Below are 25,541 nucleotides of genomic sequence, written 5' to 3' on the forward strand. Positions count from 1 at the left end.
TTCATGCCTATATTTTTCATCTATATTTAGTGAACACCTAATATGCTCCAGGGGTGCTTCTGGGTGCAGGCCCCCAGATATCCAGAAATCTACCAACTTTCCAATAATGTATTAATAAGGGGACAGAGGTCAGGGGATTAAGTTCTCACCCCAATAAGAGCCTGGGGAAACTGTGATGTCTTTTCTCTACTCCTCTGTGCTGTGGCAGTACATCTGGCCAAAAAGAAATGGGGTGGGTTTTCTAGGGCAGTGTTTCTCCAACTGTGCTGTGTATACAGATCATCTGGAGATCTTGTTAAAATGCAGATTCTGGTTCAGTAGGTCTGGGGTGGAACCTGAGGTTCTGCCTTTCTAAGAAGAATCCTCGTGCTGCTATTGTTCTGCTTTGTGGACCATGATTATGTAAGGTGTTTCCTCCATGCAATGAAAGTATCTGGTTATCGGGGATCACCAAGACCATAGGCTGGACCACAGGTATCTAGGTTCAGGGAGACAAAGCCAAAGCTGTAAAATGCCTTGTGTCCATTTGGAATTCTGCCTTCTTGGTCCCAACACCGCTGGTCAAAATCATAAAAATTCTAGCTTCCACCACCTTCAATACCAGAAGACCAAACTGATCCTGAACAGTAATATGAACCTCTGTCCTGGGTCCTATTCTTGTACACAATATTTTTTTTGAAGACCTATTATGTGGTGGGTTCTATGTTAGATGCCAGGGTTGCAGTGGTGAGCAAGGCAGCCCCTGCCCTGGAGACATCCCCTTGGCAAAGGGTCATTTCTGGGCTTTTAGTCCCCATTTGATGGACAGGAGGGAATGCTGGTGCTAGTGGGAAGGGGGTATGTTCCATGTTCCTTTCCCCGTTTCTACACAAATTGAGACATTCCCCCCCCGCAACACATACACCTCCTACCACCCTTCCCACAGAGTGCTGGGATTGCTGAATGCCCACAACCTGGTACACAGTAGACTCACAACCAAACTACTAAATGACCAAACCACACCTTGAAGTGGGTTCTGGAGAAGCAGACATGGAGCAGCAAAGGCAAGAACAGAATCAGGAAATCTCATTCTAGGAATTTACTCAGTTTCCTCAAATGTTAAATGGGAAGAATTTTTTTTAAAAGATTTATTTTTTTTTAAAGATTTTATTTATTTATTTGACAGAGAGATCACAAGTAGGCAGAGAGGCAGGCAGAGAGAGAGGAGGAAGCAGGCTCCCCGCTGAGCAGAGAGCCCAATGCGGGGCTCGATCCCAGAACCCTGGGATCATGACCTGAGCTGAAGGCAGAGGCTTTAACCCACTGAGCCACCCAGGCACCCTATTTATTTATTTTAGAGAGAGAGTACACAAGTGCATGTGATTGGGGGGGAGAAGCAGAGGGAGAGAACCTAGAGCAGACTCCCTGCCAAGGGTGGAACGTGACATAAGACTCAATCTCATGGGCTCAGTCTCATGAACCATGAGATCATGACCTGAGCTGAAGTTGAGAAAGACGCTTAACTGACTGAGCCACCCAGGTACCCCTAAAATGGGAAGAATTTTGATACCATTTTCACAAGGTTGTAATGAAGCTTAAATGAGTGAATATGCATGTACAGAGCTGTGCCAGGCACACATTAGGTGCTCCATAAATGTTAGCAGCCAGTTATATACGGAAGACATAGTCCTTGCCCTCAGCTTTCAATGTCTGATGGAAGGAAGCCCTTATTATGGTATTCAGAGCACCCTGGGATCGATAGAGAATGCGACTCTTGATCTTGGGGTCTTGAGATCGAGCCCCCTGGTGGGCAAAGAGATTACTTAGAAAAAAAAAAAAAAAAAGCACCTCTCATCCTAGCCTTTTTTTTTTTTTTTTAAAGATTTTATTTATTCATTTTACAGACAGAGATCACAAGTAGGCAGAGAGGCAGGCAGAGAGAGAGAGGAGGAAGCAGGCTTCCTGCTGAGCAGAGAGCCCGACGTGGGGCTCGATCCCAGGACCCTGGGACCATGACCCGAGCTGAAGGCAGAGGCTTTAACCCACTGAGCCACCCAGGCGCCCCTCATCCTAGCCTTTTTGTTCCTCCTTTTTGGGACACTTTCACCAGCAGTCGGTTTCCCTGCCAAGCTAACCCTCAGGGTTCCTCCACATGCTATGCCTTTCCACACGTCTAAGTCTTTGCTCAATCTATTTCCTCTACTTGAAAGACCTTTCCTTTGCTTGAACCCTCTCCACTCTCGGGAAGGTGGGGGGGGGCACCTCTGATTTCCTGCAAGCTCTTCTGCACTCCTGTCCCAATCCTAGCGTCTGTGTTGGGAAGCAGAGCTATCTGCCTATGTTTGCATGGCCAATCAGACCAGAACCTCAAGGGCAAAGGCTTGGTTAGAGTCATCCATACCATCTAGCACCAGGCCTAGTCCCGGGGAGGAGCTGGCCAGTGTGCGCTGAGGGAACAAAGAAAGGCTCATCGGCCAGGTCTCCCTCTCCATCTCACCTCCTCAGGGAGGCCTTCCTTGATCACCCTTTCTCTACACAGTGGTTCTCAAACTTCAGCTTATATCAGAAGGACCTGAAGGGTTTGTTAGACACAGGATTTCTGATTCAGTAAGTCTTGGGGTGGGGTGTCCTGAGAATTTGTATTTCTAACAATTCCAATGCTCATCTGCACACTTTGGGAGAGTCAGTGCTCTGCCCCATTACCCTGGCTTATCTCTCTCAAGGCATTTATCACTTTCTCTGAAATGATATTGCTTGTCTTGTGTCTCCACTGACTTCCCATCTAAGCTCCATGAGGGTAAGAACTGGGAGCGGTCTTACTCTGCTCTCAGCACAGCGCCTGATACACGACCTAATGCATACCCGTGTTGAAAAGAAAGAGATGGATGGACCCTTGGACGAGCGGAGCAGGACGTCTCTGGAAGCCCACTTGCTGGCTCCTTCCTTCCCCTCAACTGATCCTAGTCCCTTGAACCTCGCGCGGCTCCCCCAGTCACCACGGCCCCTTTAAATGTGCGCGGGGACGCCTCGCCCCTCGTCTCCTGCGATCCCTGACAGAGCAGAAAGAGAGAAAAAAAAAAAGAAAAAAAAAAAAAAAAAACCTTCCTCAGAGCGGGAGGAAACGTCTAGGAGGGGGCGGAGGCGCGGCGGCGGCAGAGGCGCGGCGCCCAGAGCGCAGCACGCCCGTTGCGGAGCCGGGACCGGGAGAGGACGCGACGCCGGGCGCTGCCCCGGCCGCCGCCCCACGCGTGGCGCACTCGCGCCCCCTCCCCTTCCCGGTCCACGGCCAGCGCGGCCCCGTCCCAGAGGCTCGAGCCCCGCGCCCCCACTTGCCCCGCGCTCTGCGCGGAATCGCAAGCGAACGCGACGCCGCGCGCTGCCCCGGCCACCGCCTCGCGCGCTCCGCGCTCGCGCCCCCTCCCCTCCCCGTTCCGCCCCGCCCAGCCCGGAGGCTCGCGCCCCGCGCCCCCACTTGCCCTGCGCGCCGCGCGGACTCCGGCGCGCGCCGGGGGGCGGGGCGGGCGCCTGGAAGTGCGGGCCCCGCGGGGCGGCCATGGAGTGAGGCGGCGCGCGGACTCGCGCTGGGACGGACAGACTGACTGACCGACGGGCGGCCACGGGCTGCGCGTGCTGGAAGATGAACAGAGCAGGTAGGAGGCTCCGCTCGACCTCTGGCGCCGAGGGACGCGCGCGAGGTGTCCGCGCCAGGCGTTCCAAGTTGGAGCCCACGGGGCGCCTGGAGCGAGCCGCCGAAAATCCCCCGACCTTCCCACTCTGCTCGGCTGCGGCCGAGATATGGGCGGGTCAGGAGTCCCCCCCTCCGAGGAGGCTGAGACTCATCTGGGGGCCTCTGTCCGAGACGCCCCGCCTGAGGGACGCTCCCTCGGGCACGGCGAGGCCGCACCCTGGCCGCGTACGCGCTCCGCCCGCTCCCACCGCGACCACTGTGTGGGGCACCGCTCGGCAACCGAGAGACGCTCCTTTCGCGAAGGCGACTTGGTCGCGCCCCTGAATCCTCACCCCGGCTCCTCGGGGTTCCCGCCAGGCCCTCGCTGCCCCCTCAGAGGCCCTTCCTGGGCCCCGGGGTCCTTCCGCAGCTCTTCCCCACACTGGGGTCTATTCCTGGCCCCTCAGTACCCGGCGGCGCACTCTTAAGACGATGCCTGCCCCCTCGTCTCTCCTAGACCCCGAGACTTCGGAGCTCAGTCCGCGGAGGAGACTAGAAAGCCCTAAATTATCCCCCCCCCCCCCCAGGCAGCGCTCCCCTCCCTCGCAGCGCCCTGGCCGGGGGCCCTTTTTGTGCCTCCCACAAGGTACCTAACGCCAAGGGGGACTTGCCGAGGCTGAGCGGCACTCCAGACGTTCACTCCCATCCCTCGAGTCTCTCTGCCTCGTGAATCTGACTCTGCCAGTTCAGGGATTCCGGGAAATTCAGAAAGCGTTTGATCGGGAATAGTAGCAGTCCCTTCAGAGGAGTGCCATTTAACGGATTTAGTGACTGAGACTCAGATGGGCGATGCCTGGAACTGTTCCCGGGATTCCTAACTCCATCCACCCCGAGGGCAGAAAGTTCCCTGGAAGAGGCGAGTTTGCGAGGCAACAGACTCAGCTAACCTAATTTCCCTGCCAAGGAGCGATAGTCACTCTTTTTTTCTTTCTCTTTTTAAAATTGAGCAGAAGGCAGCCCCTTCCCGGACCAACACCCTTGTCCGAAGCCATACTCCAAAACACACATCCCTAAAGAAACAGGAAGCCACCATTTTGGCTGTCTTAGAACCATATCCTGCTGCCTTGTGTGTGTGTGTGTGTGTGTGTGTGTGTGTTGTGGGTTTTTTTTCTTTTTAAAGTCTTTTTAATGAAAACAGTCATTGTCTAAAGAGTTAAGTGCAGACAGGAGACATTTGGCTGGACTGATTTGAGAAAGGAGACCCTCAGGGACTTGGGAGTGTGGAAGCAGCCTTCCTAGGTCCAGGCTTTGTTGTTGCTGGGCATGTGTGATGCCTGGACAGTGAGGGAGTGTGGGTCATGGCATGAGGGTGGGTGGGAGCAGGAGTGCCACTTTGGGAGAGGCTGGAGCAGGGTCCCAGTGCCTAGCGCCACTTCTTGGAGGAAGAAGGTCGCCTCCTGCCTCTTTCTGGCACAGCTTGAACAGAGCCAGGCTAGTTTTTTCCTACACTCCTAATAAAACTCACTTTAAAACAATGGTGAGAGCAGTTCCAGTTTTCCCACGTTTCCCTGCTTGAGGCTTGGGCAAGCCCTCCCTTTTCTGAGAAGCTGGGGGTTGGAATGAGCTGGAATAAACTGAGAGGCAGGTTTGGTCCCAGGAAATCTTAGCAGTTGCTACTCTTGGGTTTAGCCATCCTGTAACTTGCCTCCAGCATAAACCTGGTTACTTTTTCAGTGTGATGGTAACGATGGGAAGCTCACATAATGATTTCTGTGTGCCATGTCCTGATCATGTAACATAGTGGTTCACAGACTCCATGGCACTGAATTTCGGAACCACCATATACTTAGTTATGTGACCTTGGGGAGGTTACTTCACCTCTGTGCCTCTGTTTCTCATCTGAAAAATGGGGACAGTATGATCTTTGTCATTGAGTTCTCATGATTAAATAAAGCTTATAAGGTGTCTGGAACAGTGTCTGTCATAGGCTACCAATGAATACTGGCTAATATTTATTGGTCACTTACTCTGAACTAAGTGCTGCTTTTAAGTGTTTTACTTCAGTCATTTCAGTTTTCACAGTAACCTTATGAGGTAAGTACTCTTGCTATCCCCATTTTATAGATGGGAAAACTGAGCTGCAGGTCACTGAGCCAAGATAGGACTGAAACACACACTGTCTAGCTTGAGAGCTGGCTTTTTTTATCTAGTGCTAAACACATAGTAGGTGCCCAAGAAATTGTAGCCAACTGAGTTTGTTAGGTGTGTTATGTCTGTTATCTCCTTTGAACTTTTTAACATCCTTATAAAAAAAGGAGGAGTTTATTTCATTTTACCAAGAAAGAAACAGGCTCGGAGAGGCAAAGTATCATGGTTGGGATGACACAGATGATGTGTGCCAGAGTTGGGATTGGAGCCCGGGTCTGTCTGAGCCTGGGGCCCATGCCTTTGCCACTTTGTCCCTGCAGTCTTCCCAGTATGTGCCCTGTCATGGATCACCAGACTAGCTTAACAGCAGCCTAATTAGAAATCAGGCTTGGCTTGGACATTCCAGCAGGCACCCAGGAATGAAAGTTAAATTAAGATGCAATTGGAAGGTGAAATTGGAAGATAATTACTCTTGGAACATATGGCTATGAGAGTTCCAGGGGGAATATAGTGAACTGCAGTTGAAACAGAGTCAGGGACTGAATAAGGAGATATCAGGGGACACAAGAAGAGCAATGAGTTTAAATATGCTGTAGTTGGCCGGAGCAGAAGGCACTTACTAACTGTTCGGTGTGGGGCCCTTGCTCCACAGATGGGAAAACTGAGGCTCAGTGAGGGGAAGGGATTTGCCTAAGGTCACACCTCTAATTAATGGCCGAGCCAGCAGTGGATCAGAGCTCCTGACTCCCAATCCAGTGCTCCTCCTAATACCCCTTCTCATTTAACCTCTACATAACTGACAAGGGAGCAGCAGCATGCATGAGTGTGAGTGACAGATATTTAATTAAAATAGAGAAAATATAAACTAGTAATGGGGGCTGGCTGGGAATGATTCCTATCACTAGAAGCTATTAAAAATCTCTTCCTCCTGTCATTGTGGTTCTCCCACTGTCAGTTAACTCTTGGCATCTTGGCTCAAAGGGTATTCTGCATTTGAGCTATCCTTACCCATAACAAATTGCCAGGAGGTCCCGGAAAGAGAGGTATGAGCCCCCTGGGCTCTGTGATACAGGGAGAAGGAAGTTTCATACCACAGCTAGAGAAACACAGGGGACAGCAGAGGGGCCACCAGCCCCGCCCATGCTGAGTTCTGGATAGTCCGAGGGTTCAGCTTCACCCAGAGGAGGAAGCCCCAGCCCTGATTTATCCCATAATCCCCCATCCCTGCCATACTGAACCCTTTATCATACTCCCAGACAGCTTGCCTCTAACTGCCTTTGGGCCTCTGCACATTCTATTCTCCCTATCTGGCATATCCAGCCTATTCTTTGATTATGAAAATCCACCTGTTTTTCTACATGTACCCCAGTGCTACCTCTTCCTGTGGGTCTTCTCTATGCAGAATTGATCTGGGACCCAAATAACCTTATACTGAGGATAGGGGCTCTATCAGGTTCCTTTTGGTGAGGGAGGCAGGAAGGGAGCAAAACTGAAGCTCTCGCACAACCTTCATTTTCTTTCCTTCCCGGAAAGACTCCTCATAACCTCAGGGTCACTGCAGCTCACTCCTGGGCCCTGTTCTTTTCTTTGTTCACACTCATTAACTCGGTGATCTCACTAGGCCCAGGCCTTAAATTCTATCTCTGTGATGAGTACCTCCAGCCAGATCCCTCCTCTGAGAACCCCCACTGATCTATCTAGGAGCCCACTTGATGTCTGTCTCCGCCTAGGTGTGTGGTAGGAAACTCAGGTTTAACACGTTCCGTCGGAAATTCTGGCTTTCCCTCCCCAGCACCAGTTGAATTCCCCAGTTCAGTCCCAGTTCAGTTGGTGGCAACTTCACTTCCCCAGTTCCTCTGACAGAAAACCTTGGTTTCATCCTTGACTTCTCTCCTTTTACACCTTATGTTTAGACTGCCAGCAAATCCTGCCAGCTCTGTCTTCGCGTTTGGAATCTGACTCTTCTTTACCACTTCCGCTGCTGCCAACCTGGTCCAAGCCTCTACGGTCTCATCTCTTGCCTGGATTATTGCAAGGGCCTCCTTATGGTTGTCCTTGCATCCGTCCACACCACTTCTACTTATTCCAGCACATTAGCCAGAGTATGCGTGTCCTCCTTCTGCTGGGGGGCGGGGGGTGCTGCAAAATCTGTGCCCTCCCTGTGACCTCTCTGACCTCCTCTCTTGCTTCTCCCTGTTGCTTGCTTGCTCATCCCTCCCTTCCAGCCACTCTGGCCCTCCTTGAACACACACCCAAGTCCTGGCTTTGCTCATCTTTCTAGTCTTTGCTTTAATGTCCTCTCAGTGAGGCCTATTGCAATTTAAAATTGAAAAAAAAAAAAGCTCCTAATTTTTTCTGTAGACTTTTTGATCATCTAACATACAATAATGTAATATGCTTCTCCTTTTTATTGCTTATCTTCCTCTAGTAGAATATAAGGTTCACCAGGGACAGGGTGTTTGTTTTTGTTTATTGATTTGTCCAAAGATTCTAGGTGGGTGCCCTGCACATAGTAGGTGCTCAGTAAATATTTGTTTAATGGGCTCAGATTAATGGAAATTAGATGGGAGCAAATAAAAGCCAGTCATTCACCTTATGGTCAGTTAGTACTTCTGAACCCTGGACTCGGCCTTATTTAAATTTCATACCTGACTAGCTATCTCTGGTCTCTCTGGTCTCAGTTTCCTAAATTTTACCCTTCTCTGCCTCAGTAGAAGCTGGGAGCCCTGAGTCTCTACTGTAGAAGAAAGCTCAAGGGCAAAAAGGTGAAGGCAGAAGTTCAAGTGACTAGACAGGGAAGCAGGAAACCCACATTCTACTTGGGCCCTACTCCAGATTTGCTAAAAACTATATGCCTCGCCTCTGTGTGCCTCAGTTTCCTCAACTTTTCCTGAAGGGTCAGAAACAGACTTTCTGATTCTGGCATCCTTTGATTTCAGAGAGGATGCAGGTAAAACACCCTGAACCTCAGAGTTAGAAGCAGGACGTGGACACTAGATACTTGTCATTCCTAAGGGATCCTGTGGGGAAGGCATTTTCTTGCAGGATCACGCCTCAGACACCCACTGTAACCTTTCTCGAGGAGACACTGCCCACAGATCAATAGCTTGATTGGATGAAGGATGGAGTGGGGGTTGGGGTGATGCAGCCAGGGTGATGATCGTTTTTCATGGCCCAAATGTCCCTTTGTCAGGTCTCATGGTGCTCATGTGAAATACCACCTGCTAAGGATGAGAAATGAGAGTCCCACCCTCAGAGAATAATGTCATGCCAGTGCCTGACACCTGATGTTGGGAGCTTGAAGCTAGTATTATATATCAGTATAAAGCAAGACTTATGTCAGGGGAAGATGTGCGATAGGCAAAGACTGACATTATTGAAGGCCGGCTGCTGGGTACTTTTAACACGTATCTTTTAATCTTCGTAACTTCTTGAGAGTAGGTGTTCCTATTGTACCCATTTTACAGATGAAGAAACCGAGGCTCAGTTTCATTGCTTATTAAATAGCAAAGCCAGGATTTGAACTCAGAGCAACCAGGCTCTAAAGGCTCACTCCGTTACTCTACAATGACAGATTAGTTTATGGTTAGCCGTTTAAACTCCACATAGTTGAGTGGGTTTTTATTGTTGTTGTTGTGTGGTGGGGTTTTTTTAATTTGTTTTGTGCTTTACTAATTTGGACAGATTTTTTTTTTCAATTAGGACATATTTGCTTATGGAAACAAGAAGTTGGAAGTCCACTTATATTTTGAAAACTCTGTGTTATTATCTAGATGTCAGTGGTTGGCCTGGGTATTAATGTAGATGAATGTAGGTATGGGTTAGGGGGTTGGTGCAGTGGGTGCTTTAGCCTTTAAAGTCTTGACAGCTGTGTTTCTTCTCTCCTTTTCTTACCGGCAGCTACCACATTTTACACCTGGCTGTGTTCTAACTGCCAGTCCCTACCTCTCCTAATTAGCTGCACCCTGGAAAACCAGACCACTAAGGTCATTCATTTATTTGCAAAGTGCAACTAAAGAGGCTCTGAAATCAGGCCCCCTCAGGAACAGGGTGTATGGGCACCTGTGTTCCTGTTATTCCAGGCCTTTTTAATTTCCTTTGGAGACTCCTCAGCTGAATTTTATGTACCTCTGCCAATTTAGGGGAGATACTTACTTTGGCTTCAGATGTATTGAAATTGAGGGGCCAATGGAAAAGTCCCACGGAGATGGGCTAAAACTCCCATGAGTTTTAGCACTGTGAGCACTGTAGCCACCACTCGCATGTGGCCACCGAGTAGCTAGAGTGTGGCTAATCTGAATTGTGATGTGTTGAAAAGTGTAAAATACACATTAGGTTTCAAGGACTTAGTACAAAAAAGAATGTCAAATATTTCTTTAATATTTGTGTATTGATGACATGTTGATCCAGACATGATTCATTGATTACATGATATTAAAATGATGGGTTTTTTTGATATATTGAATTAAAAAAGAAATAGTGTTAAAATTAATTTCATCTGTTTCCTTTTACTTTTTTAATGTGGCTCTGAGAAAATTGAAAATTACCTGTGTGATAATAAACGTGGCTCACACAGTATCTCTGCCAGAGAGCCCTGAACTATACAGATGGCTGGGATTAGGTGCTGCAAGGGTTTTCCTGGGAGTCAAGTGCATGGGGAGAAGAGTTTGCTAACAGACCTCTAGGACCGCTGCTCCACCTCCCTTCTGTCATGATCCTGGCGGGCATTCTGAAGCTGCTCTGTGTCAAACCCAGGCCTTAGTGGGGATGGCCCTGGGAGACGGGGGTGGCTCAGGGGGAGACTTGTGTGTCGTCATCTATAGGCAATGGGGAGCCAAGCAGGGCATTTGAAAGCGAGAAGTCAGGATGGATTGCCTTCCTGGAAAGCTTCATTCCTCACTCTGTCCACAGTGTGGCCAGGGGCTTGGAGGCATGGAGGCATGCTTGTGGCAGGACAGATGAACTTGGAAGTGAGCAGCTACTCCCTGGACCCTTGCATTTGTCTAGATCCCTTCCGTTCTGCAAAATACAGCTGAAATTTCACCTTTTCCGGGAGGTCTTCCTCGTTACAGTAACTCTTGCTTCTCTGACTTGTGTTGCATGTACATTAGTACCACATCCTTTATTCTGACATGGTCAGCTAGATCCTCCACATCTGTAAGGCAAGAGACTTTTTGCAAAGATCCATGTTGGAAAATACTATACAGTTTCTCCCATGAAATCTGGATGCCCATAAAATCTGGATGCAGGGCACTTGGCTAGACACCAGTCTTGACGCATGTAGAATTCAGAGGTGACCCTTAGAAGAGTCATGTATCACTGTCACAGACCTTTGGTGTATCGTTCTTGAAGGAATGAGATAATGGCTATTTAATAATAATATTCCAAGGGTCTGTCCTCTAATTGTGCTTGTTAGTTTTGCCTCCCTGACTCAACTGCAAGTATTCAACAGAGGTATTCTTCTCTTCTTGACCCTAGAAGACCTTCCCGTCAACAGTTCTATGCATATAGATAGTAGGTATCCAATGAATTAACTGTAGTATGAGTAGAGTAGTATGAATTGAAGCTCCGTGAGGGTCCCAGGGATGGCGACTGTCAAGTTCCACGTTGTCTCATGGGTCCCTGGTGACTAGAAAGCATTTAATACATGGAGTTGGATGAACGATTACAATGATCTGCACACCTTTGTTTGAGGAGTATATCACTGAGTTGAGTTTTGTTAGCTGGACTCTGTACAGAAGGAAGATCTATTCACTTTGTTTACAGAATGAATTATCAGTAGAGGTGAAAGGATTTTAAAGATGGTGGTGGGGGACATAAACCGAAGACAGAACATAGTGGATTGGGCTCACGTAGGTTAGAAAACTCTCTTCGGTGCTTTCTTGAAAATACTAAGTGGGACACTCTGAATGGAAATAAGGGTAACTGTACTTTTTGTGTCCTTGTTTTCTCTATTTTCATCCTTCAGATTCACCAAAACCACCAGTTGCTCCCAAGCCAAAGACTGCCAGTCCCCTCACGCCAGTGACAGCACCCAAATTCCCTTCATCACCCCGGCCTGATAGTCTCCATAGTCCCAACTCCATGTCCAGGGGACCAAAACCCCCCATCGCCCCTAAACCCAGGCTGGCGACCCCCAGTGAGTGGAGAGCCAGCGTGTACGTGATCAACAGCTTGAACAAATGCAGCAACGGGAAGCTGCTCTGTGTTGACAGGGGGCTTTATGAAGAGCACCGGTCCAACTTGGAGTGCTCCGAGTCTGAAGCTGACGAGGATTACATCGTGGTCCCCAAGTCTCCACCAAAAGAGGATAGACCCAGTGGTAGCAGCTCTGTGGAGAATGCAGTAATGGTGCCTCCAGATGCTGCTGGGGGAGAGGAGTGCCAGGAGGGAGGCAAGGGGAGTGGCCCGGAGGGGATGGGAGTTGCTGAGGACTTGGCAGCCCCAGCCGAAGTAGTGCCGAGTGAAGAGGCTGATGGAGGCACAGCCCCCACTTCTGAGAATGTGGGGGCTGAGGATGGTACCTGTGACCCAGGGGCAGAGGAGCCGACGTTTACAAATGAGGAGGAAGAGAAGCTAGTGGAAGAGCACAATGTGTACAACCTGGAGGACAGGGGCCCTTGGGATGGAGAAGCAGTCCTTCCCAGTGAAATCCTAACTCACATTGATTTAGAGGCTCCAGCAAATCCCAGTGATGAGCCTGGGCCCCCTGGGACACCCAGGGAGGCAGAAGAGGATGGTGATGGTGAGGAAGGCTCCGCCAGCACAGAACCAGGGGCTCTAGGTGAGTGTGTGGATTCTGACAGGCCCCCTGAGGGGGATGCTAAAGATGATAGCAAGGAACCCACAGAGAATGAGGACTTGGCCACAGGTGTCCAGGAGGTGGAGATGGCCACAGACAGCCCTGAAGTCTCAGAGGAGAGGGGTGAAGATGCCACAGCCAGTGGTGACCAGAATGACCAGGATGAGCCACATGACCGAAATGAGAAAACGGACCAGGAAGAAATGGCAGCAGTCACCCAGGAGGTGGGAGAGGACCCTCGAGAAAGTGAAGACCTGGTACAGGACGAACCTGCCGAGGAGAGCTGCCAAATCATTCCTTATGAGAATGACGGCATGGATGACTTTGTAACTTCACTCTCAGGAAGTCCCTATGAGTTATTTCCGACTGAGAGCACCTCTTTCTGTAGCGAGAGCTACTCCTCTTTTTCCAAGTCAGCGAAAGACTTAGAGTCACAGCAGGAACCACAGTCTGGAGAATGTGCGGAGCAGGACCCCACTGTCGGAACTTCATGTCACTCTGGGGAGGGCCCCTCTGTCCCTGATGTGGTCGTCATGCCAGAGGATGAGGATGCCGTAGATGATGCTCTCACCAACCCCTATGAGATGGGAGTTGACCTGGAGCAAGGGGCTAACCCCGAGGAAGGAGAGAAGCCTGAGACACAGGCTGCATCAGACATGCTGAGTGGTTATGGCACGAAAGAAGAAATGAACTCTGATGCTGAGGGTGGCCTGGTCTCTATCGACAGGAAGAATATCATCACGAGGACCAGGCCCCACTCCGGGAAGGTGGCTGGCTATGTCCCAGAAACCGTCCCAGAAGAAACCGGACCAGAAGCTGGCTCATCAGCCATTGGCATTCGAGGTGGCAACAAGGAGGCAAGAAAGACAGTTCTTTCATTGGAGGGGAAACCGCTGGAAGCCAGCAGGGCCTTGCCAGCAAAGCCCAGAGCCTTCACTTTATACCCCCGGTCATTCTCTGTGGAAGGCCGAGAGATTCCAGTGTCCTTGTACCGGGAGTCAGAGGCATCCAGCTTGGATGACCATAGGATCAAAAGGAAAGATGACAACCTTTCTCTGCCTTGTATGATTGGCTCCTCTGGAAGTTTCTCCCAGAGGAACCACCTTCCATCCAGCGGCACCTCAACACCCTCTTCTGTGGTTGACATCCCGCCCCCTTTCGACCTGGCCTGTATCACTAAAAAGCCCATCACAAAGAGCTCTCCCTCCCTGCTGATTGAGAGTGAGCCCCCAGACAAGCACACCAAGAAGAAGAAGTCATCCTTCAAGAGGTTCCTGGCACTGACGTTTAAAAGAAATCCGAGAACAAAGTGCATGTGGATGTCAATGTGTCTTCTTCCAGGTCATCTTCAGAATCCAGCTACCACGGGCCTGCCAGGCTTTTGGAAATTGACCGGAGGAGCCTCAGCAACTCCCCGCAGCTTAAGGCTCGGACTGGCAAGCTCCGGGCTTCCGATTCCCCTTCCTCCCTCATCTTCTATAGGGATGGCAAGAGGAAAGGTGTCCCCTTCAGCAGGACGGTGTCCAGAGTGGAGTCCTTCGAAGACCGCTCCCGGCCCCCCTTTCTGCCCTTGCCCCTGACCAAGCCACGGTCCATCTCATTCCCCAACGCCGACACTTCAGACTATGAGAACATCCCAGCCATGAACTCAGACTATGAAAATATTCAGATTCCACCCCGGAGGCCTGCAAGGGCTGGGACGTTTACGAAACTGTTTGAAGATCAGAGCAGAGCCCTGTCCACAGCAAATGAAAATGACGGCTACGTGGACATGAGCAGCTTCAACGCCTTTGAGAGCAAACAGCAGAGTGCAGACCAAGAAGCAGAAAGGTACTGTGAAATTACATTTTCTTTGTTCTTGGGCAAGTGTGACCATCCGAGAGGCAAGATTAGGTATAGGGGACAGAGTGGACTTGCTTTTTAGTCTCATGCTCTGTGTATTTCTAACTGGGTGACTTGGGGTGAATGGCTTTACCTCTCTGAGCACAGTTACTACATCTGTGAAATGGGATTCCTGCTGCCTCAAGGCAGTGTTTGAAGAGATCAGAGATGATCGTCTGGGTAAAAGTATTGTCCGAAATGCCAAATACAGTGTAAATGAGAGCATTTGTATTTCCATTATTTGAGAGACATTTCTCATCCAGTTAGATGGGTTTGCTAGTCCCTTCCAGGAAAGTCACCAAGATAGAAGTTCCTGGCATTGTGCCAAACTAAATATCTTTCACCAGGAAAATACCCTAAATTGAAATTGATACCCTTTTACTGTGTAAATATACACTTTATTCAGTGGAACTAGAAAAGACAATCTGTTTGAATTGTTTAAAGAGCAAAGGGTGCCCTGAGCTAAATTTCTGAATAGAAGCCTTGAAGACATACATCCAGGCTGATTTTATTTTACTTTTTTGGACTCATTCACCTTGAAAATAAGAGTGAAACACTGAAATTATTGACAACAGTGGGGATTTTCTGACCCCACCCTCCCAAGACCGACTGAATGCCCTTATTGATCATCCCAAGTGGATAACTGCCAGATGTTGCTATTCTTGTACCTTGTGGATGCAACTTAAAGGCAATGCAATTCAGCCTCAGTCATGTACTCTCTTTGGGAGCACCTGATTGGAATTAATACAAGCAAAAATCGCCGTGATTTTAAAGGACAACCTGATTCTGACCCCTTGTATGCAGTGACTTCACCCAGTCCCACACAGCTGCCGCAGCTAGGAGTTCCCAGGGTACCTGCAGTAATGAATAGATAAGATGATTTGCAATTAGCATGAGCTGTCGCTGGAGTGTAGATGCTAGAAGTGTTTATGTGGTTTATTCTCCTGAGTTTTTTACATGGTTCCCCACCCTGGCTCCATCTTCTCCCTTCCCCAAGTCTGGGTGAGGCCGTTAATTAGTTCTTTCCAGAATGAAAGGGTTTGTTTGCTGGGGCAAAGGTAAACACGAACACTGTTGGAGGGACTGAATTTAATTTGGAGAATGTGGACGTGTGCAAACTCTACATGGTTGAGAGCTGCACAGCAGACCAGTTCCTTGCATTAATGATTATCAGCAGGGTTTGACAAGATCCAGACCTAGCTGAGTGTCTCCTAGTGTTAATGAAAATAGAGCCAAGCTCTGAAACCAGAATCACCTAGAAAGGATTTCAAAGGGCAGATGGTCAAAGCTCCCGCCCTAATGGGCCTTTCTCTCACTCAGTTTGTACTTGAATTCCTCAAGCCACAGGGAACTCACCACCTCCCAGAGCAGCCTCATCTGTTGCTAGGTATCCTGATTAAATTTTCCTTTCTGACTGAGGCAAAAGCTGTCTTCTAATATTCCTACCTCACTCATGCTGGCTCTCCTTCTCTCAAGCCAGGCAAGTGAGCTAATTTCCTCTTTTGTATGACAGCCCTTCAGAAATTGAAGTCTGCTTCTGTAGAATCACTGAATTTTATAGCTGGAAGGGAACTTCGGACAACATTTGGTCCCCTTACAGAGGAGGAAACTGAGACACAGAGAGAGAAAGGGATTAACCTAAGGTAGCTCAGCAATTTAGTGGAGAAATCAGTGCTAGGACTCAAGATTTCCTGACATCTGGTACCTGGTTCAGGCATCCTTAGTGAATTACATTGAGGGGTCCCAGATCTGATTGTGCAGGCTGTGAACTGCACTACTCCAGGGCCAAATTCACATTCAGCCCCCTTCCCCGGGGCTGTATAGTGCACATGTTGCTTGGCCATTTGCAGAGTCCCTGTTGCCTTGATCTGTACTTTGCCCAAAACCCAAAAAAGGTCTTTCATCAAATTAACCTGATAATAAGGGAAAAATATCCAAGAAAATGTCAATGCTACCTTCTCTTGGCTGCTTCCTGTGTGCCAGGCATCGTGCTGGGTGCTCTCCCTGCGTTTCCTCACATTTGATGCTACAGCCTGGGGTCATGGTTGAGTATCCTGTACTGTCAGACTCAGAGTGCAGTTGCCCTACTCTGATGCCATTTCACGGAAGGCCAGGCTGACCAGGATAAATCTCCCATGCAGGAACCACATCCTCTTGGACATCAGTCAATGAGCAGAGCTTTCTTCTGTTTTTCCTGCATGAAACAGATGGAAGCAAAGGGAGAGGAAAATCCTCTCTTTGGGCTGAAGCAGGTCTGGGCAAGGGAGGTTTCAGACACATCAAGTTGAGAGGCATAAGGAACTGCTGTGGGGCTGGGGTCCTAGTGCTTCTTCACCTGAACAGGGGCTTTGAGAACCTAGTGGCTGGGGTGCTGTCGATCTGAGACACATGCCTAGGGGTGCTGAGGGTTGCTTTAGGTTGGGCGGGACAGGATGGGGCAAGAGGGTGGGAGAGGCAGTTCCTCCTCCTTCTGCTCCTGGCCCTGTCCCACAGCTTGCTTTAGCATGAGGATCAGGGAGAGAAGCCAAAATAAATATCAACAGCCCTGAAAGGGGGCAGGACAGGATATTGGGAGATGTGGGTTCAAAGCCTGCTCAGTCACTGGCTTGCTGTGGGATCTTGGAAAAGGCTAGGCCACAGTTTGCTCATCTGTAAAATGGTAAGATTGGAGCAGACCCATGTTTCTCAACCCTTTGCCTCTCCTGTACCACTTGCACCACTTCTGTTCTACCCCCATACTATCACTTACTTACTGTTTTTCCTTCAATCAGTCTCTCTTTTTTACTTCAAACATACTTAGAAAGGAAATTTTATGTCACTGTAGGGAAATGGAAAAACACTATTGGTTGCCATAAATAGAAGGCAGTTATACAAATAAGATACAAAGGAAAGGAAAATAACGGGTATATTCTAGCTTGAGGTTATTACTTGCCAAGGCTGGAGCTGGAAGCCTGGTCCCTTTGTTAAACAGGGAGAGGTGTTAAAGATGTCCTGGCACCACACAGAGACTTTCTCCTTGGCATAATCAGAAGAATTCAAAAGGACTGAAAAGGGAATAACTCTCTCTCTGGTGTGATTCACTGTTATTTAAATCCAAGCCCTTTTTCCACTAAAAGTATCTCCCTTCAAGAAACATGTAGAGTATAGAATAGAATTCAGAGAGCCCTTAGAGAGCTCTAAATCAGAGTAGCAGCTCAGGGTCTAATGGATGATTGTAAAGTTTCTTCTATGTAGTTACTTCCTTTGAGGTTTATATACCCAGATAATAACATTTTAGGAGCTGCAATAATGTTATTAACAATTTTCTGTCTTGTAAAATAAATTATATACATTATTACTTACGTAAATTTCCCCCGGGGTATACAGAAGGTTTCATCATCTTTTAGTTTAAAGCATATCCCCAGAACATTCTTTTTTTTTTTTTTACCGCCCTGAATTGACCCTTTTGAAAAAGAAAAAATTGATCGGAGATCTAGTCTAATATTTACTTTTCAAATAGACTGTTTAATGTCCTTAGGTAGGACTCTTGGTTGGGGGGACCTGATCTTTACCTCTGAATGTCCCATGGCCCCTCAGTACATTGGTTATATGCTAGGAGCTCAATAAATATGTGTTGATGACCAGAAGTTTAATGATTCCATGCAAATTGGTGGTTTTGAGCTTCACAAGGGTCAAAGGATTATCATTTATTAAGCACTTGTCTTTGGCAATGCAATGCTAGGTGCTTTGTTATACACTTAATAAATACCCATTTGATGCAAAACAGTACATAAACTGGCTTGTCCTCAGTGTCTCATTTAAATCCCCATAATTGTATATTTATTTTTTGCATGGCAATGAGTCTACTTTAATCACTCAGCATTATACACCAACACGGATCCCTGAAGCTGCTTTTCCCCATTTCATTATGAGAATATTCAAACTTATAGAAAAGTTGAAAGACCTTTTACAGTGAGTGTTCATTTGCCCACCACCTAGATTTACCATTTATATACTGCCACAGTAGCTTTTTCTCATCTCTCTCTTTCTCTGTTCTCTCCAGCTGTTACAATCAGTTCCCATATTATTCTTGATGTATTTATGGTAGTTCTTTATGGATGCAGATGAGGACAGTGGAGCCCAGGGAGAGCCTTTGAGAGCACAGGGGCCAAGCATGTGGGTTTTAGCCAGGCTGCCTGGGGTGTGGTTCTGTACTCCACCCCTTACTATCTGTGTGACCTGGGACAAGGTTTGCATCTTGCTCTCTCTGTCATAGGCAATCGTAGTGGTTCCTGACTCTTAACGTTAAGACAGAAGGAGTTAATATTACACATGATGAAATGATCAGTAAATATTAGCTACTATTCAGTGATATGGTAGGGTCACATAGTGGTGGTTGCAGGATTTGAATTTGATTCCAGAGGTTTGGGTTGAGAGTGGTCCCTTTGATGGTGGGGATGTCTCTCTCTCTCTGTCTCTCCCTTCTCTCCCATATGATGGTTCTTCTGCATGAGTTTGACTTCGTGTTTATGACATCACATCAATAAAACTGGGACCATGAACTTGTAAGCTTTAGCTGTGGGGTGTGGTTTCAGCACTACCTCTAACTTCCTCCTGGGCTGGGGTCAGGGCTTCAGAGAACAGCCCCAGCAATAGTAATTTGGAGTCATTAGGAGCCTCTTACACCAAGGACACCAGGACTGAAGTTTTTTTCATTCCATAATCATAATAGATAGGCCTGGCTCTGTGACTCTGACTTTAGCTGTTGTTTTGCTTGTATTTCACAGTTGGTTAGGCACATTAGTTTCAAGTGCTATAAACTATCCTCTGTTGCACAGGTTGTAAGTAGCCAAACTAAGATTCGGGTCTAGGTCTTTCCGACTCTTAATCTAGTACTCTTTCCCCACTTCTTGTTTCCTGTAGTTGAAAAAATGCCATGTTTTCTGGTGGTCTTCATCCAATAGCTGTAGTATCTCCCTTGCAGAAGACAATGTAGCACGGCCACCACCAAAATGTTGGCTTTGTTCATTGGTCCAGATGGCTCAAGGAAGATTGGAGGGACACTTCCCTTTCTTTTCTGATGGGTGGTGGGTGTGCTGCTCTGTTGGCAGCTCATCAAGAAGGCTGACAAGTTTTCCTGGAATTTGCTAATGAGATGCTCAGACGTTTTGCCCTCCCTCAGGGCCATGGTGGAGGACATGTACCCTTCTGCGGCCAGCTGTGCCCTCAGAGCAGCCAGGAGCTCTGGGTTCGGAGCAGGCTGTCTGTTTGGGTTATACTACTTGTTAGAGGAGCTTCAGATGATTCAGCCCACCCAGGAGCAGCAGCTCATGAGTGCTCGTGCCTTCCAGGAAGAGCTGTGAAAGGTCTGAGGGCCAGCATTTCAGGACTCTTAGGGTTCTTACAGAGCTGTTCCTTGTTGGAATGCAGCTGGAATTACATCTTCAAGAGTCTGTGGATTGGCCATGTTATATAGCATTCATATGAAGATAAGGAGTGGGAACATCCTAGTAATTCTATATTTTGGCTGATGATGACCTTTTGAGAAATGATTGGTTCTTGAGGAACTGTGCCTAGTGAAATATGGACACAGAGAGGCAGACCAGGAACCATCACTGACCTCAGTGGACTTACAGTTGGAGGGTAGCAGAAGGACTTCTACCCAAGCTCCTGGAATGCAAGGTAGAAAATGCTTAGGATCTAGGGGCGCCTGGGTAGCTCAAGTGGTTAAGCTTCTGCCTTGGTCTCAGGTCATGATCCCAGGTTCCTGGGATCGAGCCCTGCATCAGGCTCCCTGCTCAGTGAGGAATCTTCTTCTCCCTCTGCAGTACTACCCCACCACCAGCCTCACTTGTGCTCTCTCTCTCTCTTGCTGTCTCTGTGTCTGAAATAAATAAATTAAATCTGAAAGAAAGAAAGAAAAGAAAAGAAAGAAAGAAAGAAAGAAGGAAAGAAAGAAAAGAAAGAAAGAAAGAAAATGATCAGGATCCAAAAGGTAGGAGTTCAGAGGAGGGTAGGATGGCTTCATAGACACTGAAGGAAAAGTAGGCTCTTGACACATGAAGGTAGGAAAGAGATGCAGGGACTTGTGTAGAAACACAAATCTGTGGTTTTAGCAGATGAAGCTGTAGTAAACATGGTTTAATCTTGGTCAGGAGGTGCTTTGACATCTTTTTTTCTGGAAAACAGCTCCCATCATCGGCAGGCATGGAGAATATATGGAGGAGATTGGGTTGGAAGACTGAGGACTGAACTCAAACACCACATTTTTCTGATTTCCAGTTCTTAGACTAGTATGTTGCACTAGCTCAGCTAGCCATCCCTCACTCTGCTAACATTTTTTCAGCATCTACCAAACATCAGCTACTGTTCTAGGTATTAGAGGTTTCCACCCCCAAGGCATTCTGGCCCAGCTGAGGAAAGGCAAAGAGAGGTCATTAGAACCCATGTGATAAAGGTTTGCTAAAAGCCCCTTGTGTTCTAGAGGAGGGGCCGTGGGCAGCCTTGGGAGACACTTGAGGTGGGTTTTGGCAGAGAAACAGGAGTTCATGATGGAGACAAACAATCCAGGAGGAACACAAGCCTGTGCATGAGTCTGGGGATAAGAAAGGATCATGAAGTGGTCAGATGGACCTCAGTGTACTCCTCTGTGAGATAAAGTTGGGAAGGCAATTGGAACCCAGCCAAAAAGTCCCTTGAATATCAGCTTGATGAGTGAGTGCCTTGTGCCCAGGTAGTCGGGGGACCGTGTCAGTTTTTAGCAGGGCAGGCGCACAATGGAGATGGTGCATTGGCACGGACACTCTGTTGGCAGGGTGAAGTGGAGGGATGAAGAAGGGAGCAGGGAGACTAGTCAAGAGACCACTGCAATGGTCCCCTCTGGAGAACACGAAGACCAGGCAGAGCCATAGCAGCTGGAAGGGAAGGAGTGGGGTTCCACGGTGAACACAGCCACCCACTTCTCCCATGCTGACTCCAGAGCTAGCATGGGGCTGCCTTCGCTTTCCTCATCCTTTTATTTATTTGTTTACAGCCTGTCGGGGCCCAGATAAATAAAAGATTTGAATTGGTTTCCAGTAAAAGACAAGCAAGAAATAATAAGAATTCAGCCCTTAAAAGTAAAGGATACAAGCCAAGTAATAAAGCTGGGAGAGATAATTGTACAGGCAGTCCAGACCAAGGACAGCGACTGCAGCTCGAATTCCTAAATCCAGCACAAAATCTAGCCGTAAAAGCCCTCCCTCCCTCCTCCCGAGGCCCTAGCGCACGTTCACCATCCTTAGAATGCAGTAAATATTTTGCTGAAGTGATTCCCTGAGAGAGTGAAACCTGATTTTTATTTTTTACCACTGTAGATGGTGCTGCCCCCGTGAATATATGCATCGTTGTAATACAAAGGTGATTTACAGCGTCAGCTATAAATCCTTGGGTGGGTTCATGCCAGATCTGCAACTGAACCTCCCGCTGATCCCACTGGTGCTGAGAGCTGCATGCCTGGATTTTTGGCACATCCCATCCATGGTATTCGTGGGTATCTTTATATCTGCCCGAACGCTGGGAGCCTTCCTATTATTATTATGTTTTTGACAAATGAACTCATGCAGAGCTTTCATTAAGTTTCATTGAAAGGACCTGGAAATGCCATAAAAATTATTATAATCTCAAAACCATCACATTCCTAATGCATGCGGCTGTGCTTCTTGTTGAAATTGACTGATGAGAATATTCAGTTTTTAATTTTCTGACTTAAAATAAGATCATCTGCAGCTGTTTCTTTTAGCAATAATTTTTAATTAAATGCAATAAAATTTACAGGGAAGGACCCTAATAAGAAAATCGTGTCAGAAACACACTTATTGTAACATTTACTAGCATGATATTAAGGCCCCCGACTATTTTTTTCCTTGCAGAGCTATGATATAGACGAAATCTTGATTAAGTGTTAATCACAATGTGGTTTTAACCTTCATAAAAGCAGGGTTTCCCCCTGTGGGAGGTGTGAAAATAATTCTCACTAATAGAAGTCAGTCTTATTCTACGAGTTCTTTGGTAAAATGTCAGCAGCAGGTCTTCTTGACCAGCTGAGCCCCAGAGGAGGAGTGAAGTCTTTGTTCCAGCCTGAGTTTGGGTGGTACTTGGGGTATTGGGCCTTATTCTTCTCTGCCTGTGGATGGGAGGTGAGCACATCATGTGTAGGATGTAGCCAAAGACGAAAGTCATCTCTGTAGTTCAAGCACCTACTGTGGATTGGCCTGTGCTCTATGAGCTTCAGATACAGTAGGGAGCCAACAGATAAGGTCCCTGCTCTGGCAGATGTGGTCTCCTACTAGGGAGAGGAAGACAGTAAACCGGCTAAGAAGTAAACAAGATAATCATAGGTAACAAAATCATTTTTTTGTGATGACATTATTTTGTGGGGTGGAGGGGGAAAGAGCAATGTGATAGGAACTGACTTGTGGGAGGGACATTTTAGACAGGATAGTCTAGGAAGGCTTCTCTGAGGAGGTGATGTTTGAATGAGCCCTGAATGATGATCAAACCATCATTGGGGGAAGAGCATCCCAGGCCCAGGGAATGGCAGAGACAATGATTCTGAGGCTGGAGGACCCTGGTAGAGTTTGTGGAGAGGCCGTGAAGCCAGCATGGCTGAAGTGCAGAACAAAACAGGGGGAGTGATAGGGGTGGGGTGGGCAGGAGCCTTTGTAAAAGATTTTGATTTTACTTTAAGGAGATGCCATTGGAGGGAAATGTTAAGATCCAAAAATGTTAAGGAAAAAAAAAAAAAAGATCCAGAAATGTTTGAATTACTTGAACTCTTCAGACCATTTCCTAAGACTTGGACATTTAGGGTCAGACCACCAAATACTTTGAAGATCATAGCAAAGAGTATTTATTTGCTTTTCAGAATGGTTCTGGGAGTATAAACAGGTTGGAATTTAGATCCTGGCTCTGGCCCTGGCTATGTGAATTTTGAGCTTCTGGGTCTCTGGTGTCTCTCCCACCTGTGACTGCTCTAAAACTGCTCAGAACTAGCAGTTCTGAGTTCCCCATCCAAGTGCTCTTTACAGAAGACTGTGGTGGCCCAGAAAACTGAGAGGGGACTGGCCCAGCCGTGCTAGAGGAAGGGTGTGTGGTGATTAGGCTAGGAAGTTCTTGAAAATGAATATGCTGTTTTGCACTTTCCTTTCTATGTGAATTGATTTAATCTGTGAGTCATGGGGAGCTACTGAAGGTTTTAGAGCAAGAGAATGACATGATTAGCTGGTACTCCAGCACAGTGATTGTCAGATGTGGGGTAGAATGGCAGAACAGAAGCCACCACAGTAAGGTGTCTCAAGGGCAAGAGACTGAGGCATGGCAAAAGGACCTAGCGGCTCCAGCCTCTGTCGTGTGAAGGTCTGTAAGCCACAGCTACTGCAGTCACTGAGAACAGAATAAACCAGAGCTCCCACCGCTCTGGACCTGGGCATAGGGTTTCTTAGGGTGGTTGATGGCATTTAGGCAGCACAGATGACAGGACCACAGAGGCAGCGTGGCATGGCAGGAAGAGAGAATGAGCTTAGGTCTGCCTTTATCCCTTACCTTGTCATGTGATCTGAGCCTCCGTTTCCTCACCCGCGGACATGTGCGTGATAGTCCCTTCATTACTGAGCCATCCTGAGGAGTCAGAGATGGTATGTGTGCAAGAGTTTTGTTAGGTATTGTTTTTTTTTCCTTTTTTTTTCTTTTTTTAAAATATTTTTATTTATTTATTTGGCAGACAGAGACCACAAGTAGGCAGAGAGGCAGGCAGAGAGAGAGAGAGGAGGAAGCAGGCTCCCCGCTGAGCAGAGAGCCCGACATGGGGCTCAATCCTAGGACTCTGGGATCACAACCTGAGCCGAAGGCAAAGCCTTTAACCCACTGAGCCACCCAGCCACCCCGTTTTTGTTAGGTATTAAAAGAGGATACTGTCAGTCTCATACTTTGCTGCTGGGAGCTGAGGTGAAGAGCTATGGAGCCCATGAGACTTCCCTGCAGGTTCACTATATGCCAGGCCCTGTCTTAGACCCTTCATGTGCATTAACCCAGTTAATCCAAAACACCAGCCTGCTATATAGGCTTATATACATACATATACATATACATAGTATAGACCTTTTCAGCTAAAGCTTGCAAGTTCATGGTCCCAGTTTTATTGATGTGATGTCCTGAACACGAAGTCAAACTCATGCTGAAGAACCATCATATGGGAGAGAAGGGAGAGACAGAGAGAGAGACATCCCCACCATCAAAAGGACTGGACTCTCAACCCAAACCTCTGGAATCAAATTCAAATCCTGCATCCACTCACCAGATGAGGCAGCTAAGGTCCAGTAAGTAAAGGGCCCGAGGTCACAGCAGAGCCAGAATTTTGCCTGAGGCAGTTTCCAGCACCCGTGTGTCACCTCAGCTGTGAGGTTTTCTTACTTTATGTGCATCACTTCATTTAATCTGCTGAATGTCCTTTTGGCAGTAGTTAACCCAATTTTACTTTTTTAATAGAAGAGGAAACTGAGGTTCAGTGTGGTGGCATGATTGTAAGCCAGTCCAGTTGTGACAGGGCTAGGACAGGAAGGAAGGTGGCTCTAGGTATGACTTCTCCCCTCTTTCTGGTCTACCCCCTTTGAGAACTTCTCAACTGGAATTGACCCTCCAGCTGTCAAAGGTGAGGACACATAATGGAGTATGAATCTTCAGAACGGAAATGTCCTTATTATAGGCATTCAGAATGGACAGCTTATAATGACTGTCTACTTGCTTAGATCCACATGGTCAGGGGATGATGTAAAAACTATATATATATATAGAGAGAGAGAGAAAACAGCACACACTCATGCAGTAATAATCAAAGGCATAATATTATGCAGGAGGTTAATGCTTCCTTAGATTGCCTGGCTAGGCTCAGGAAGGGCCCTTGGGGAATTTATCATCCGTGCTCACAGTACTCCAGGTCAACAGGACAAAAAGCTCATAATAATTTCTGAGTGATGAATTAATGTGTTTCATCTGGCTCCTTGAGTATGCCCCAAGACTGTCCAGCCTCCAAGAGAAGAAGGCAACCGC

General features: G+C 47.7%; 1 protein-coding gene across 1 annotated transcript in view; it reads left to right on the top strand.

The window, feature by feature from the left end:
* The first annotated feature begins 3,145 nt into the window (after window positions 1-3,145).
* Window positions 3,146-25,541, top strand: part of FGD5 (FYVE, RhoGEF and PH domain containing 5) — a 122,653-nt gene continuing 100,257 nt past the window's right edge. The window contains 3 exon segments of the mRNA XM_047743843.1: window positions 3,146-3,629; window positions 11,763-13,883; window positions 13,886-14,426. Of these exon segments, the coding sequence (XP_047599799.1) occupies window positions 3,617-3,629; window positions 11,763-13,883; window positions 13,886-14,426 (2,675 nt within the window). The 5' untranslated portion in view covers window positions 3,146-3,616.

Source organism: Lutra lutra, chromosome 1 (assembly GCF_902655055.1).
Source record: "Lutra lutra chromosome 1, mLutLut1.2, whole genome shotgun sequence".
Classification (NCBI taxonomy): domain Eukaryota; kingdom Metazoa; phylum Chordata; class Mammalia; order Carnivora; family Mustelidae; genus Lutra; species Lutra lutra.